The sequence below is a fragment of the Otolemur garnettii genome, unplaced genomic scaffold (genome assembly GCF_000181295.1).
Source record: "Otolemur garnettii isolate 467f Iridium unplaced genomic scaffold, OtoGar3 scaffold00057, whole genome shotgun sequence".
Lineage (NCBI taxonomy): Eukaryota > Metazoa > Chordata > Mammalia > Primates > Galagidae > Otolemur > Otolemur garnettii.
This window is the reverse complement of record NW_003852452.1, coordinates 5,807,086-5,823,179: the sequence shown is the minus strand read 5'-3', so window position 1 is coordinate 5,823,179 and position 16,094 is coordinate 5,807,086. Positions and strand designations below refer to the sequence as shown.

At 41.3% G+C, this 16,094-nt stretch overlaps 1 protein-coding gene across 1 annotated transcript in view; it reads right to left on the bottom strand.

Annotated features, from left to right (window-relative positions):
- The window catches only part of SSPN (sarcospan), a 35,064-nt gene extending 26,445 nt beyond the window's left edge, over window positions 1-8,619 (bottom strand). The window contains exon 1 of the mRNA XM_003792466.2: window positions 8,259-8,619. Coding sequence (XP_003792514.1) covers window positions 8,259-8,540 — 282 coding nt within the window. The 5' untranslated portion in view covers window positions 8,541-8,619. The remainder of the gene's footprint in view (window positions 1-8,258) is intronic.
- Window positions 8,620-16,094: the final 7,475 nt, after the last annotated feature.

Here is a 16,094-nt window from a genome sequence, read left to right as displayed (position 1 = left end):
GTCGTTGATAATAAAGCCATGGTGGGGATGCCCCCAGGGTTTTATTCTGATACCTTCCACAGAACCCAGAGCATTAATCTAATAAGGAAAATGATGGCTGCATATTCTAAAAATGACTGAGGGGTAGTTTCTTTGGGGTTCTAGGAAGACTAAGCTTGAGATCATGCTCTCCTGTGGAGAGCAGACTCAATCAATGGCTGAAAATATGAGCAATCCCCACCAGTACCACTCAGCCAACATCCTTTGTCTCAGAACTTGAGGTGTCTTGAACTACATCTTGACATCAGGTTACTTCCTGGAATGCTAAGGAAGGCTGGAACTTACCACAGGGTGGTTCCTAAGCCTTAAAGAGCTAACGCCACAAATGAAATGCCTAAGCTACCCTTAAACTCTTATTCACTAGTTGGATCTATTTTATTTCATTTCATTTTATTTATTTCTTTGGAGACAGAGTCTCACTTTGTCACCCTTGGTAGAGTACTGTGGCATCATAGCTCATAGCCACCTTAAACTCTTAGGCTCAAGTGATTCTCTTGCCTCAGCCTCTAGAGTAGCTGGGGACTATAAGGCGCACGCCACAACACCCAGCTATATTTGATTTTATTTTTACAGAAATTTGACAAAAGAAGCAATCTGCAAACAGTGAAAACAACATCCTCCATATGTTTCACTCCTGGCAGGCGCACAGAGCCACGCCTCGCGGTTGAACCACCAGGTGTCAGTTTACTGGCTCACAATCTTCATCAGAAACATTCAGACTTCTTGCTGTTCCAAAAAAGCCATAGGGCTTTCATTAATAAGCCATGAAATGAGCTTAAGAATCACTGAGGTGGTTGTACAAATGTATAACCTTCACCGAAAGCACTACGGACTAAAGGGTGTCCTCCAAAACTCATCTGTTGCAGTGCTAACCACCTAAGTGCGTATATTTGCAGACAGAACCTCGTAGGAGGTAATTATGTTTAAATGAGGTCTTAAGGTTGGGGTCCTAAGCTGGCAGGATTGATGACTTTGTAAGAAGAGGAAGACACAGAGCGATCTCTCCCACGTGTGAACCAAGAAAAGACCATGTGAGCACACAGCAAGAAGCCTGCCTTCTGCAGGCCTGGAAGAGAGCCCTCACCAGAACTAGACCACGCTGACACTCTGATCTTGCACTTCCAGCCTCTCAGAACTGTGAGAAAATGCATGTCTGCTGTTTAAGCCACCCAGTCTATTGTATTTTGTTATGGCAGCCTAAGCCTAAAAAGACAGAAAGAAAAATGTATTTTAGTGAATGCCATATGTGTAGGTGTACACACATGAATTTTAAAATTAACCAGGGTGATGGAGTGAACTGTCTCGCTCAGTCATCTGACAGTTACTCCTGCCAAGTTTTATCTCAATACACAGAGATCTGAAGCTGCATCCAAACCATCTGAAAGAGGGTGTGCCTCTGAAATAGGTTTTTATATAGTTTATGCTATAAATAAAGCGTGTCCCGTATTTTTTTAAAGAAGTTCACTGTCAGCTTATGAACTCATTATAATAAACCTAGACTTGAACATTCACAGCGAGTAAGAACTAGAAAGTTAAAAAAGGCATCATGAGATCCCATCCAGCTCTCGATTTTGATATGGTTTTTGAATAGTACCTTGCTGGTTTGCCAGGATCTAGGCCCTAAAAGGGAATGCATTTCGCAGTGAAGTGATACTGAATTAAGGTTTAATGACCAGATTCCACGCCTGTCCTGCAGTAACCCAGAAACACCAATGCTGAACTCTTCACCATACCCTCGTGTGTATCCTTTTAATATTGACGCTAACCATTCAGGACACAACAAGCAGGTGGATCCAGTTAAAAAACACCCTTAACAAGAAATGTCACAGACAAAGCTGAAGGCAAGTAAAGGCCAAGAAGTCGGCCCCATATACCAGAGGTGGCAGGTTCAAACTCAGCCCCGGCCAAAAAAAAACCCCCCAAAACAACAACAACAACAAAAAGAAAAGGCCAAGAAAACATCCATTTCCTCAGACCAAATTGAAGGTGGACATCATATTGCCAATCTATTCAACTGTGAGACCAAATATTAAGGAAACCTATGCCACGGCTTTCTTCAGAGAAGGTAAGATTGGTAACAGCGACATCCAGCATTCTGCCACATCAATCTTCCAATGTTATGATTCATTCTAATTAGGAGAATGCAAAATAAGTCCAATGACCTCTTCTTCCTTTTTTTAGTCCTGCCATTTTATAACGTGAAATAAAATATCTAGGTAATGCTAACTTAGTGTGCTCTGAATACTTCTGGAACCCAGAAGCCCGAATGGAGTAATAATACATTCTTTACTATTACTTCACAGTTCCCTTAAATGGTACGAACTTAAATTTGTCTGACTATCGAATAGACAACGATAGTCAGTCCTCTGTATCTGGGGTTCCAAGTCCTTGGATTTAATCAGCCAGGGACTGAAAATATTTGGGGGTAAAAAAAGGATAGTTGTGCCTGTACTGAACATATGCAGACTTTTTTCTTGTCATTATTCCCTAAACAATGCAGTATAACAACTATTTACATAGCACTTACATTGCATTAGGTATCACAAGTGATCTAGAGGTGACTTAAGTATATGGGAAGATGTGTTACACTATATGCAAATATTGTGCCATTTTATGTTAGGGACTTGAGCGTCTGTGAATTTTGGTATCTGCAGGGGATCCTGCAACCAACCAGTAAGATACCGAGGGACTACTGCCTATAGTTTAAAAATAGGCACATACAAGTTCAAAGAGAAGCATTGATAATGGCAAGCATAGAATAAATAGATTTCAATCCAGCACTTACTGAACATTTCATCGTGTGTCAGGGGATACACAGAAGTCCTGCCAATATATAATATACTTCCAGTAAGGGAATACATTACTTTGTTTTTTCATTTGATTATCCAAAAAGTCTATGCACTAGTATTTCTATCATAAAAAAATTAAAACCAAAATGATGATTGACATCTCAAGAGTATCCAGAGATTAAACCTCTGAGTTGAATATATCCACTATACAGGATTGACCTGCCACTTATTTTTTTTTTTTAAAAGAAAGACCTGGAGACAACTTCCTCATTATAAGAACACTCCCTTCACCTTGGCATCCCTGGCACAGAATGAGGCTGTAAGTAGAGGTGAAAACACATTTCTCCTGATGAGTCTAAGCATCTAACGACTTCATTCCATCTTAACCTCCCTTATTCTTTATGCTATTCCCGAAATTCTTCAGAAAACATTTCGCCAAACTCTTGAATATTCCACTTTATTTTCAGATACACATTAGAATTAATTTCTTTTGCCAAAATAATTCAGTTACAGTCCACTTTTTTCTCATAGCTACTTACTTTGAGAACTTCCTGTGCCTCGAAGATGATTTTCCCATCATCATTTCTTATACACATTCAGTGGAGATTGAGTTGGGCCATGTGATTATCACTACTCACTTCCTAACAACCCTGTGATAGTCGCTACAATAAAAATGATTTCCCAGTGGTACCAGAGATGCTATGTTACATTCTGGAAGCATATTAAAGTCCCAATATTTAGAATAAAGTATTCTTATACTATGTAGTGTATTCCTAAAAATGTAATTCCAGATTAAAATTTTTAAATGCCAATACACCTTCATAGGAAACTGACACCACTTTCCACTTCTTTTTTTTTTTTTTTTAAAGACAGAGTCTCACTTCGTCACCTTTGGTAGAGTGCCGTGGCATCACAACTCACCGCAGCCTCCAGCTCTTGGGCTTAGGTGATTGTCTTGCCTTAGCCTCCCAAGTAGCTGGGATTACAGGCACCCGCCACAACGCCCAGCTATTTTTGTTGTTGTTGCAGTTTGGCTAGGGCCAGATTCGAACCTGCTGCCTTCGGTATATGGGTCTGGCGTCCTACTCACTGAGCCATAGGCACCGCCAGACATTTTTCACTTCTTGATTCCTTAAGGGTCTATCAAAACCCCAATGCCAAATTTTTCTCTCTTCCAGTTTTTTCTTTTCATAAACATGATCAAAACCATTCCACTAAATAACTATGTCTTGTTTTCTCTACTTATAAATTATGGATAATAACTATATCTGTTCATTACTTGCTCTGTGTCATATGTCTACCTGTGAACTTCAGGGTATATTCTGTTTTAAAATAAATAACCACTTTTCCCTTCCGTTAAGTCCAGTCTAGAACTAGATTTTAAAAATCTGAATACACCTGCCATTTGAATTCCTCAGAGAAAGTTAACATATGAAAACTGCTATCAAAATTCTTGACAGGACTTTTAATCATTACAGGTTTGTATGAGTTTTCTGAATGACATAAAATAAAATAACAGAAATGTTCTTCCTTCTTTTAAGTCCTTGTCTTAAACTTCCCAGTGTGATTAATGGGGTATGTATCTCACGGTAATTTTTTTCCAGTGGGTGGGGCACCAGCCATGGAAGGAGAGTTGGGAAAGCTAAAAAGGAAAATAAGGCAAGGAAATTTTTACTTTCCATGGAAATATTCCTGACAAGAGCCAAGAGACTAACAAATACTGAACATCCCCACTGAAGATGAGAAGCAAGAGTTTGCTCTTAAATTGACTTCAGAGTAGAGATGCCAAAGCAAATAAATCACTGTGAATGAAATACTCTGAAAGGTGAATGGGCTTTAAAAGTATTTGCGTAGGTTAAATTTTCTAATCGGAAGTATTCATTACTGTCAGCTATGATAAGGGCACTTGTCCATCAGGAGCTGGAGATGTCCTCCAGGTGTATTATTCATCGTTTTTAGACCAATGTGTAGCATGGCCGACACCCTCTATAAATGTTATGGAACGAAGAGGAATATGCCAAAGTGCAAATATTTAATGCTCCCTTCAAGCCAAAACTGTATATTCATTTGAGTAAGAAGTAAAGTCCCCAAAGTTCTTGGATTCTTTCAATCTATACACATTTTTTATTAATATGAATTCCAGAATGATGAGCTAATGTGAATACCTATCTGATTTAGCTACTCAAGCCATTAATAGAATAAAATGCAGAACGAACTTCTTTCCTAGGATCTGTGCCTCCAGCCAAGTGACTCCACAGAGATGCGTTGTCACTTTGTTTTGTCAATGTGGTGTGACTTACAGCCCTCAAACCACCTAGAAGAATTTTAAGAGATGAACAGCATGGTCATAGGTTTCATGATTTCCAGAGTGGTGCCATTCTATTTTTTTTTTCCTTTACGGGAATCTTTTGTAACTATAGTTAAAAGACTTTGGTTATCTCTCTGATTAGGGGTGAGTAGAGTCACATTTATGAACAGATGTAACCTATTTATGGCCTGGCAGCATACTCCCAGTATTTTGAGAGGCCGAGGTGGGAGGATCACTGGAGGCCAGGAGTTTGAGCTCAGCCTGGGCAACAGAGTGAGACCCCATCTCTGCAAAAGAAAAAAGTTAGCTGGGCACAGTGGCATGCACCTGTACTCCTAGCAACTTGGGAGTCCAAAACAGGAGGATCCCTTGAATCCAGGAGCTTGAGGATAGAGTGAACTATGAATGTGTCACTGTGCTCCAGCTTGGCCAACGGAATGAGACCCTGTCTTTAAAGAGGAAGGAAGGAAGGAAGGAAGGAAGGAAGGAAGGAAGGAAGGAAGGAAATGCAATAACCTTTTTGTTTTCCTAAAATCTCACCAGACATACATCTCAGATCATAGAACACCAAGGGTCTCTTCATTCTATAACCAGAAGCTCACTGGATATTCAAGTCACTTGGCCATTGGCCAGTGAAAAGTCACCTCACTGTATTTATCCATATACCCAGGTTGTATTATGAGAATGACAATCCTGAAATCCCAAGTTAATGGGACAGAAGCCCTTGTATTATGAAGTGACCGCCCACGTCAAAAATTACTATCTGTGAGCTTAGAGATGAAATAGAACAACTTCTCTGAAAGTGGGTACTAGCAGTGACTGCCCACTCCCCGCAGCCGATACACAGGGCTAACCCATTGAATCTTAACCACTCCCCAGCACTGTTCTAAGTGCTTTACATGCATTAATTTATTTAATCCTACCCAGAGGTAGAAATTACTATCATCATTCTATTTTCTCAGTAAAGAAATAGAAACCTAGAGAAGTCACTTGTCTAGAATTATTCAGCACATAATGGCTGAGCTGGGGCTCAGCACCAGGTGTGGTGTTTACACATCTGCACCTCACCATCTGCCTCGCTGTCTTTTCCCTTACCCTGAAAGCTTGCAACCACAGACAGCTTGGTGAGGACAAACATGGTGTCTGTGTGAGACAGTGACCCATTGCCCACAGCTCTGGTTCTGCCAAGGTGCCAATGGTTCCAGGCCTGGCTTCTCAGAGACCCTCCTCACTCATTGCAGCACGTCTATACCAGCTGCTCTGCACAGATTCTTGGTTGCACGAAAATTTAAGATTACAGATGTCATCAGGGCTACCTACTGAGAGCAAACTTCAAATGAATCCTAGAGTCTAAAAAACAAAACAGAAAGAACACAGACATGGCTGTAGAGAACGCCCTCTGTGCCACACCCAGGGAGCTTCCAGAGCAATTAGAAACACACCTCCCAGAGGAGCTTTAGTTCATGACATTTCAGAGTTGCACGGTGTTGTATGCTCATGCCTTAAACATTAAGACAAGATTTTCCCCATCCCGTTTGCTTCTTGGGTGCTAGGCTTTTTGAAGTTGCAATAAAGAAAGGATAGGACACACATTTGCAAATGATATTCAAAAATGCTAAATGAAATACAGTCAGTCATTCCTTTTTTCTTATAATCACTCAGACTCAAAGGACAGACATGTCTGTTGACAGCCACTGAGGTGACGAAAATACCTAGTCTTTCTTAGTGAAAAGCTATTTTTAAAATCACTTGATTTAGAAACCTCCAATCACGATTAATTTCATGGGAATTCTTAGTACAAAAATTAAAAGTTTTAAATTACTCTGCAAACAGGTGAATTCAAATAATCTTAATTAGAAAATACCTGCACTGATGTGTACCTATCAGGTGTCTCGAATGGGTCTGTTCCGGGTACCGTATTATTTTTTGAGGGTTGTTTTATGAGTTATACTTCTTGTGGCCAGTAACAGCAGAAATGATGTGACATGAGACTAGAAATCAGAAGTGTCATTTCCAGTCTCTCCCAACTCTGCCACATTTAATCTGTGGGCTTGAGAATGTCACTTAACTTCTCTCAGCTTATTTCCTCACGTCCAAAGAGGAATAATAATTCCCACCTGAAAGCACTGTTTCATAGGTCAAATGAAATAATGTGCATGAGAGAGTTCAACACCCAGCAAGGCCCTGGATTATGATAGAATAAAATTACAAACAAATGTGGCAGCGAGGCTCAATGGGGACAAGGCAGATAGCATCTGCTGTAAGAAGGACAGAACGTTGCTGAACACTCATTTGAGACGTGAGAATGGTAATAACTACCCCGTAAGGATAATGTGGGGATTAGAGACAATATATATAAGGCCTCTACCAGGGCAGGCGCACAGTAGGTACTCAATAAATGGCACCCGTTTTACATTAAAGAACTCATTTAATCAAGCCAAGTATGCTGCTTGTTTCAACACCCACCAACAGCTGAGCAGTGTTCGGCTTAGAACAGTACATCCATTTGCCGACTCCCAAATAGACTTCTGCCACGGCCAGCGCCCTGGGTTTAGCCCATTTAGGCTCCAGAAGCTTAAGGCTGTGTTTGCTGTATTTGCATTTCCTGCCTTAGCCCATTACGTCCTCGTCCTCATAAACCTGACTAATGGAATTTCAATTTAAAGAATAAAATGAATACTACCCAATGTGGCAACTTCAAATACGGCCTTTTCCTTGCCTGCTTTTACTAGACGAACTTATTTCACTTTCTGCTACTTATTTAGAGACAGAGGCGGGGTCCGGGGAATAAGTAAGGGAATAATAAAGCTCAAGGGGACTCCGCCGTTATCGAGTCTGTTCAATCTGACCCGAATAAGCGGCCTCTGGGCTCGTCCCCTCTGCCGCAGGGCGTTAGAGTCAGGCCCGGTGGAGGCGTTCGGAGCAACAAGCAGGAGCGGGCGCGCGTCCCACCGCGTCCGGCCAAAGCCAAGTGCGCCCGGCATCGGGTCACCTAGCAGAGCGCGAGTTAGAGGAGTTGACCTGGGGAAGGGCGCATGCAGTTGGGTTAGTCTTAACTCGACCATGCGGCTTCGCATTCCTGTTTGGCAAACGCGCTTAGGCAAAACAGACTTGATGCTTACAATGATCCCAGCCCAAAATGGAGTGTCTCTGACTAGCAGGGAGGAGCTGATGCTCGCCATGAGGAAGCCGACCACGGTCACGGCGATGCCCAGGGCCAGCTGCAGCAGGGCGAGCAGCAGCGGGAACCGGCAGCCGCAGCACGTCTGGGCCTCCTCCTCCCCGCGCTCCTTGGGGGCCCCCGTGCCCTTCTTCTTCGGCCCCATGTCGTCGGGCCCGGCGGCGTCCGCGGCCGGCGCCCCCCCCTGCCTCTGCTGGCCGCGGGGCCGCTTGTCCTTGCCCATGGCGGCTGCAGGGGCGGGCGGGCAGCTGCGTGTGCTGCGCCCTGGGCCCGGAGCGCGGCGCGCGGCGGGCCGAGCCTGCCCTGGTATTCGAATTACGGAGGCTGAACAAATATGGAAAACATTTGGAGCCTACTCGCCGGCTCGCCGAGCCTCCAAAGGCCACGGGGCGCCGACAGCAGAGGGGGGATTCGAGGGGGGTCGCCAACTGCCAACTCGCAGCGCCGGGACGCAGCGCCTGCTGGGCCCCCGGGCGGGCTGTGCCCATGGCCTTCGGGAGCCGGGGAGCCGGCGTCTGCCTGTGTGTTCCTTCCCCCAAACTTTCAGGATTCCTTTGGGTTTTGTTTTTGTTTTCTGTGAGGCATAGTGCAAAGTGATGGATATTGAAATCATTGGAGTTTAATTAATAGACAATTTAATCCAAAATAGGCATTGCTGGGCTCCAAGCTGTGAAATCATTTCCAGAAGTTTCCGTCGCTCTTAGGTTCTTCTCTTTCTAAATTCCATAGTCCAGCTGAGAAATAAATGCAGGCATTTTCCCCACTGAGGTGTTTGCTGTTGAAATAACTGTTTACAGAGATGCTGGGCTAATTGTGCACTCTCTGACATGAATTTGTTTTTTTAAAGCTCTTCTAATAGTTTACATGGAGTCCCCAGCTAGTCTTCAGTCATCTCCACGACACTGCCTAGGGGGGACTGTCCACCTTTGAGATGGACAGTTTTACTCAGTCAATATTTAAGAGTTATTTTTAAAGCACCTGCAATGTGCTTGGACCTAAGAATTTTTTTTCAGGTTAGACCTGGTGCCCGCCCAAAGTCACAGAACAAATCAATAAAACTGATTACTCTTAGTCACACAAAGCTCTACTCAGTGGCTCTCAGAAAAAAATTCAGTGAAACTGCTAAGAAGTGATCCCGTCCCTTTGGGGGTATTTATGTCTCCTTTGGTGTGGTCAGTGTAACATTCAGAAAGCTGTAACAAAAATAAATGACGTTGCTCTGGCAAGGAGGCTCATGCCTGTAATCCCAGTACCTTGGGAGGCTGAAGCCGGAGCATTGCTTGAGGCCAGGAGTTTGAGACAAGCAAACCCACACAATAAGACCCTGTCTCTACAAAAAACATTTAGCCAGGTATGGAGTGCATGACTGTTGCACCAGCTATTCAGGATGATGAGGCAGGGGGACTGCTTTATCTCAGGAGTTCAAAGTTTCAGTGAATTGTGCTTGTACGTCTGCACTCCACTCTGGGCAGTAGAGATAGACCCTGTCTCCTAAAGTAATATATAGATAAATGCATGATGTTGCCAAGACGTTAGGATAGATAAAGCCTACCCCTAGGTTGTTTATCAGCAAATTTAAAGAAAGTCTAACTCCCTGCTCCTTTAGCTTAGAATTATAAACTGATCATTATCAACTCTCCTTGTAAACTCCCCACAAAGGCACCTTTGAAGATACAAGACATATTATTCATCCTTACTTATTTGGTGAACTTTCAGTGTTTTCCTCATACATTCCTTCTGGACCCCTGAGGAAACTATGATCCATGAACAAATACATTAGCTTAGAAAGTAGAATCTAAACCACACATCCCAGTTCCATACAGAGGCAGTATAAATAGTGCTCACTGTCACCCGAGTGACTGAGACAAGGTCATTGTCAGCTTTGGGGCCATCACACCATTAGGATTTCTCTTGCAAACAAATAAAAGGTGGTATTACACCAAGATATCCTCCTGACTTGGTCCTGGCTGAGGACAACTCAAGTAACAAAACAGAAAAAATGCTTGGCTTTCCTATAAACATTTATAAAAAGCCAACTGACTACCTGGAAATCAATTATTTGTTATGAATAATATGCCTACCAATCCTTGAGTGTCTTGTTCTGTGACAAGCACATGCTAGGTGCCTTGCACACTTTATTTTTACTCTTTTCAACTACCTTATAATTGTTTCCAATTTTATAGATGAAAAAAAGGTAACAGAATCATTAAGTTATCAGATTATTAAGCCATTACCCTAGTTAGGAATGAGGATAAGGGGAACCAGATGTGAACTTCAAAGTCAATGGTCTTGTGGACTACTTGTTTTATTAATTACTTCTGATAGGTATATTGCCTACAGGCAAACAACTGAGTAGACCATTTAAATTGTGTGTGATTTTAAACAATTCGATTTTCACGGATAGTACTATATCTGTTATAAAATTAGTTGTTGACTTGAAACTTAAGACTATCTCAGTACTTTTCAAAAATATCTTGATTCACCACCATCATGTCTACTGTGGTTTCTGGAGACCGTTGTTCCTATTATTACTAATTTATAATTAGATACAGCTCTATTTGCTGACCATCTTGCTGGGCTTTCATTTAGGTAGTAATAAAAGATTCCCAGCCTTTTCCTCAAAACCTTAAATTAGATGTAAGTTATAGCTGAAGAAGGGTATTAGGCTATTGCTATAGGTTTGTCTTCTAAGTTTTGGAACTCGTGGCTTACAGTTCTAACAGTTGTATATATATTCTTATAATAAAGACTCACTTTTAATTGCCAAGCTGAGAGAAGTTACGAATAAAATCAGCATTGATGAACAACATCCCAGATAAACTGGAATCCTTTCAGTCTGATCACAACTGCCACCTTCAATTTCCAGCTTCCAGGGAAGGGGGTGGTCTAGGGAAACTCACACCTGCTCAGATTTCCAGTAGTTGAGTCTATGTTTGAGGAGGCCTGGTCTTTGGCAAGTCTACAAGATAATAATGATGAGGATGGTATTTCCATTTAATTGATATAGAAAAGTAGAAACCAGAGTGTGAGTTGTTGCCAAGTCTAGGGATAGAGAGTGATCAAGGTTAAAATGAGATCAGACTGTTGTTAAGGATACAAGGAAAATTTTTCCTTTATGTCCTTTCCACTGAGAAAAGGCATCATTTCTAGCTCATCACATAGTTTAATGGAAATGAACGGGGCGACTTTTTAGTATTCATAAATTACAATGTCACTGTTTATAGGTTAAGCAATAACCTCTTCAGATATTTATATGACCAAGAAAAAAGTCACAGGAAAAAACAAAGTGTTTTCAGATACTCTTGACTGCTCCCATAACTCAAACCCGACTAAGATTGTACATTAGAAATTGCAGGAGGGTACTTAATATATGGTTTGAGATTATCTTGATCCTCTGGGGGAAAAAAAATCAAAGTAAAGCTTAGTATCTTTATCTTTGCAGTCTATCTTAAATGTAACGTTATTTTGAAGTATTTATGCTTCACAAGTTCAGAATAGGGAAGATAACTCTTAAAACTAGTGTCATTAACAAAATGGCCTTAGGAAATCCAACTAGAAATAATCTCTAAAGTAACATATTTCTGAACACATGATCTTAGGTTCAGGCTCTGTATCAAGCCTTTAAAATATGTAATTAAATACATCTGAAATGTTTAACTAGATCTGATTTAAAGACGTATCAAATACTCTGCAGAAAACAATTGGGAATTAATTTGTGGTATGTGGTATTATTGGTACCCTTTGTCTCACTGGCCTCCATACTTACAGTGACCCTAGAGATGTTGCTAATTGTGTGTGTGTGTTGATATAGATATTTATATTGCAAAGATTTCTTTTTCTATTTTCTTAATTTCTATGTCATTAATTCGAAATGTGTCTTTGGTTCAACTTTTTCTTTTTTCTCAAGAGAAGTGACCCATTTCCACTTTTTGCATGGCAATTTGTATTTTCAAATTAAATACCATATGGGCAAAGTACTCTTTATGGTCTACAGAGGGCTTGCAACTTTCTCATCCTGTAGAGATTCCGTAGAGATACTATATTTTGCAGTGTATAACATGAACTTTTTGGCCCAAGTTTTGAGGGAAAAATAAGGACGTGCAGTATACATGGGAAGTGCTAATTCCTTATCTACATAAATGTATTTAATTCTTTTATTTATGCTTATGCATAAATAATGGCATTTGTATGCAAAATAACACCCTGAAATACAGTAATTGGTTTTGTTGAACTTACGATGAACTTACAACGAAAGCATTTTCAGCCAACCAAGAGCAACATATTTCTTCCATTTCTCTTTGTATACTTTAGGCAGGAACTAGCAATCTAGCTAATATTCTTCTTGTTACATAAAATTTCTTGTGTCATAGGTTAACAAATAAATGCTAAAATTCTTTTATGATACAAAGAACAAGTACCTAAATATAAACAAATAAAAATTTGAATTAAAATGTTAAAATGAAAGATTTTTTTTTCCTGAAAGTTTGGGCCAAAAACATGGATGCACATTATACATGAGAACACATCATACACGATAAAATATGGTAATGCCTATGAATCATCTCATCATGCAGTTGCCCTATTTATAAGATGCTATTTTATAACATCATGTTTTTCTACAAGTAATTTTGTACCTGTAATTTTAGTGTTTCTACCACATATGATGAAGTATAAATAACTAAATTTATTTTATTTGAGAAATCCCAGGAAAAGAATGGATAAACAAGTTGTGGTATATATCCATACAGGGGAATACTACTTGCCAATAAGAAAAGGAATGAACGGGTGGTGCCTGTGGCTCAGTGGGTAGGATGCCGGCCCCATATACTAAGGGTGGCAGGTTCGGGCCCAGCCCCGGCCAAACTGCAACAAAAAAATAGCCAGGTGTTATGGCCGGTGGCTATAGTCCCAGCTACTCGGGAGGCTGAGGCAAGATAATCGCCTAAGCCCAGGAGTTGGAGGTTGCTGTGAGCTGTGACATCATAGCACTCTACTGAGGGCGATAGAGTGAGACTCTGTCTCTACAAACAAAAAAGAAAGAAAGAAAAGGAATGAACTATTAAAAAAAGGAATGATGTGGCTGAGTCTCACTATCAATGGGCAGAGTGAAAGAAACAAAAACACACAGAAGCATAATTCCATTTATGTAAAAATTTTTAAAAAGGCAAAACTAATCTATGGTAATAGGATTTTAAACCTGATTGTGGAGTTAGGATGGGAGAATTGACTAGCAAGGTGATTTTCTTGGTGATGGAAGCAAGTCTTCCAGATCTTGTCATATGGGTGTAAACGACTGTCAAAACTCACTGAGCAACATTTAAGATCTGTGTATATGAGTGTATGTAACATACATTTTTAAAATGTAATAAAAAGAGAAATACAGGGAAATCCAAATACAATACACTGGATATCCATCAGTAATAAACTGATGGATAGAATAAGTAGCAGTTTTGGTAAATTCAAATTATCTAAACATACACTCCTAATTTTTCTCCTGCTTTTGTGGATCCTCTGTGTTAATTATCTATTGTGGCATAACAAATCACCCCAAAATTTAGGTGGGGTGATTATTTCTTATAATAATAGTTATTATTTCTTATTTCATGTTTGCTGCGGGTCAAATATTCAAATGGCACACAGCAGGAACCATTGATTCTTCCCATTATCTGGGGTGTCAGGTAGAAGACTTAGGCTGGGGACCTGGAATCATCTGAAGTTTTTTTTTTTTTTTTGAGATAGTCTCACTCTGTCACCCTCGGTAGAGTGCTGTGGCGTCACAGCTCACAGCAACCTCCAACTCTTGAGCTTAAGCGATTCTCTTGCCTCAATCTCCCGAGTAGCTGGGACTACAGGCGCCTGCCACAACGCCCTGCTATTTTTTGTTGCAGTTGCCACTGCTGTTTTAGCTGGCTGGGGTCACGTTCCACCCTCGGTATATGGGGCTGGCGGCGCCCTACCCACTGAGCCACAGGTGCCGCCCATCATCTGAAGTCTTAATTGAGGCAGGAGGACAGCTTTCAAGGTGGTAACACATTTTGAGGGCGAGTTGTTTCCTCTCTGTGTGACCTCTCCACCCAGCTCCTTGGCTATCCTCACAACATGATGGCTGGTTTAAACTAGAAACATTCAGAGACTAAGGAAGCAAGTTCAAAGCTGTTCTTTTCATTACACATCCTCCGAAGTCACTCAGCAACACTTGAGCCATGCTCAGTTCTTTAAAATCAAATGCCAAAGCCCAGCCCACATGCAAGAAGAGAAAAATTAAGACCCATCTATTGAAAAGAAACATCTGAAAGAATCAAAGACATGTTTTAAAATCACTACACCTTCTTTCTCAAGCCTCTCAATGGATTGTTCTCTTTTTGTTGTTCTCCTAAATAGCAGTACTCATCAGAGCTCACCTCTGTGTCCTTGTCTTTTGTATTTCATGGCTTCACTGGGGTCTCACAAGTCTATCTTCAGGGTCTAGACTTCTCTCTAGCTCCAGATCTGCAACTACAGATACTTCCTCCCATCTCTGTTTAAAAGTTCCGAATGAGGCTGGGCAGGGTGGCTCACACCTGTAATCCTAACACTCTGGGAGGCCCAAGTGGGTGGATTGCTTGAGCTCAGGAGTTCCAGATCAGCCTGAACAAGAGCGAGACCCATCTCTACTAAAACTAGAAAACGCTGGCTGGGCATCAAGGCAGGCACCTGTAGTCACATCATCTGGGCAGTCTGGGACAAGAGGATCTCTTGAGCCCAAGAGTTTGAGTTTGCTGTGAGCTATGATGATGCCATGGCACTCTTGTCTGGGTGAGAGAGTGAGACTTGGTTTCAGAAAAAAAAATTTAAAAAGTCCCGAATATACTTCAAACTCCTCTTGCCCTTGAACTCCAAGTAAATCAAATAAAATCATTGTACACCGTCCACAGACTTTACAAACAAGGTGGTCATTGGTTACCTTTGCCACAACAATCCCGCATAGCAGTTTTAAGATTTGGGTAAGTTTAAGAATTGAGTAAGGGGTTGAAAAAAAAGGGGAGATGTTCAGCAGTGGTGGGAAGAAAGGAGAAACAGCTACAGCTAAAGGGATCATTTAAAGCCAAGGAAACCTCTGCGTCGTTTTATTTTTTAATAGAAAACACTTGAATCTGCTTGTGTGTTGAGGTGGAAGGTGATAAAGGTGCCTGAGGGAGAGGGCGGTTGATCAGACAAGTCCCTGGAGGCGGGAGAATTAGTCTCAGGAAAGTCCCTCCCCAGGCTGCCGGGCAGGAAAAGAAGCTGAGACTGCGGAGGCTCCAGGGAACAAAGTTAAGTTCGCAGCAGTGGGAGGGAGGCAGGGAGAGTTCTGGGATCTGTACACAATGAATGTGGGGTCGATATTTTTCTTCTAAAGAACGCAGATTTTAGACTTACAGCCCCTCTACTGCCGCATCCTATCCCACAGCACATCTTATTACTATATCCTGTAAGCAGAGATAAGTGTTAATAAAACATCATTTTCTGAAACATTTCTACAAATGAGGCAAAACCCATCAGAAAGTCATGGGTTTTGCCTAGTTTCGTAAGTTACACTAATGATCATGTGTAACTGACAAATGGATGGATGTTTATGTGTTTTTATAGGCTAACCAAGTCCCCTTTGATGGTATTTCTTCAAATCTGACCCAAACCCTGTGACGTCAGAATTTCTTCTGTATTTAAATGATTTGCCCAGGTTTCATTTGTGTTCAACGTAGGTGTCCTCGTACTAAATTCCATGCTCCTTTCACTTAGATTTTAACTGAAGGACTTG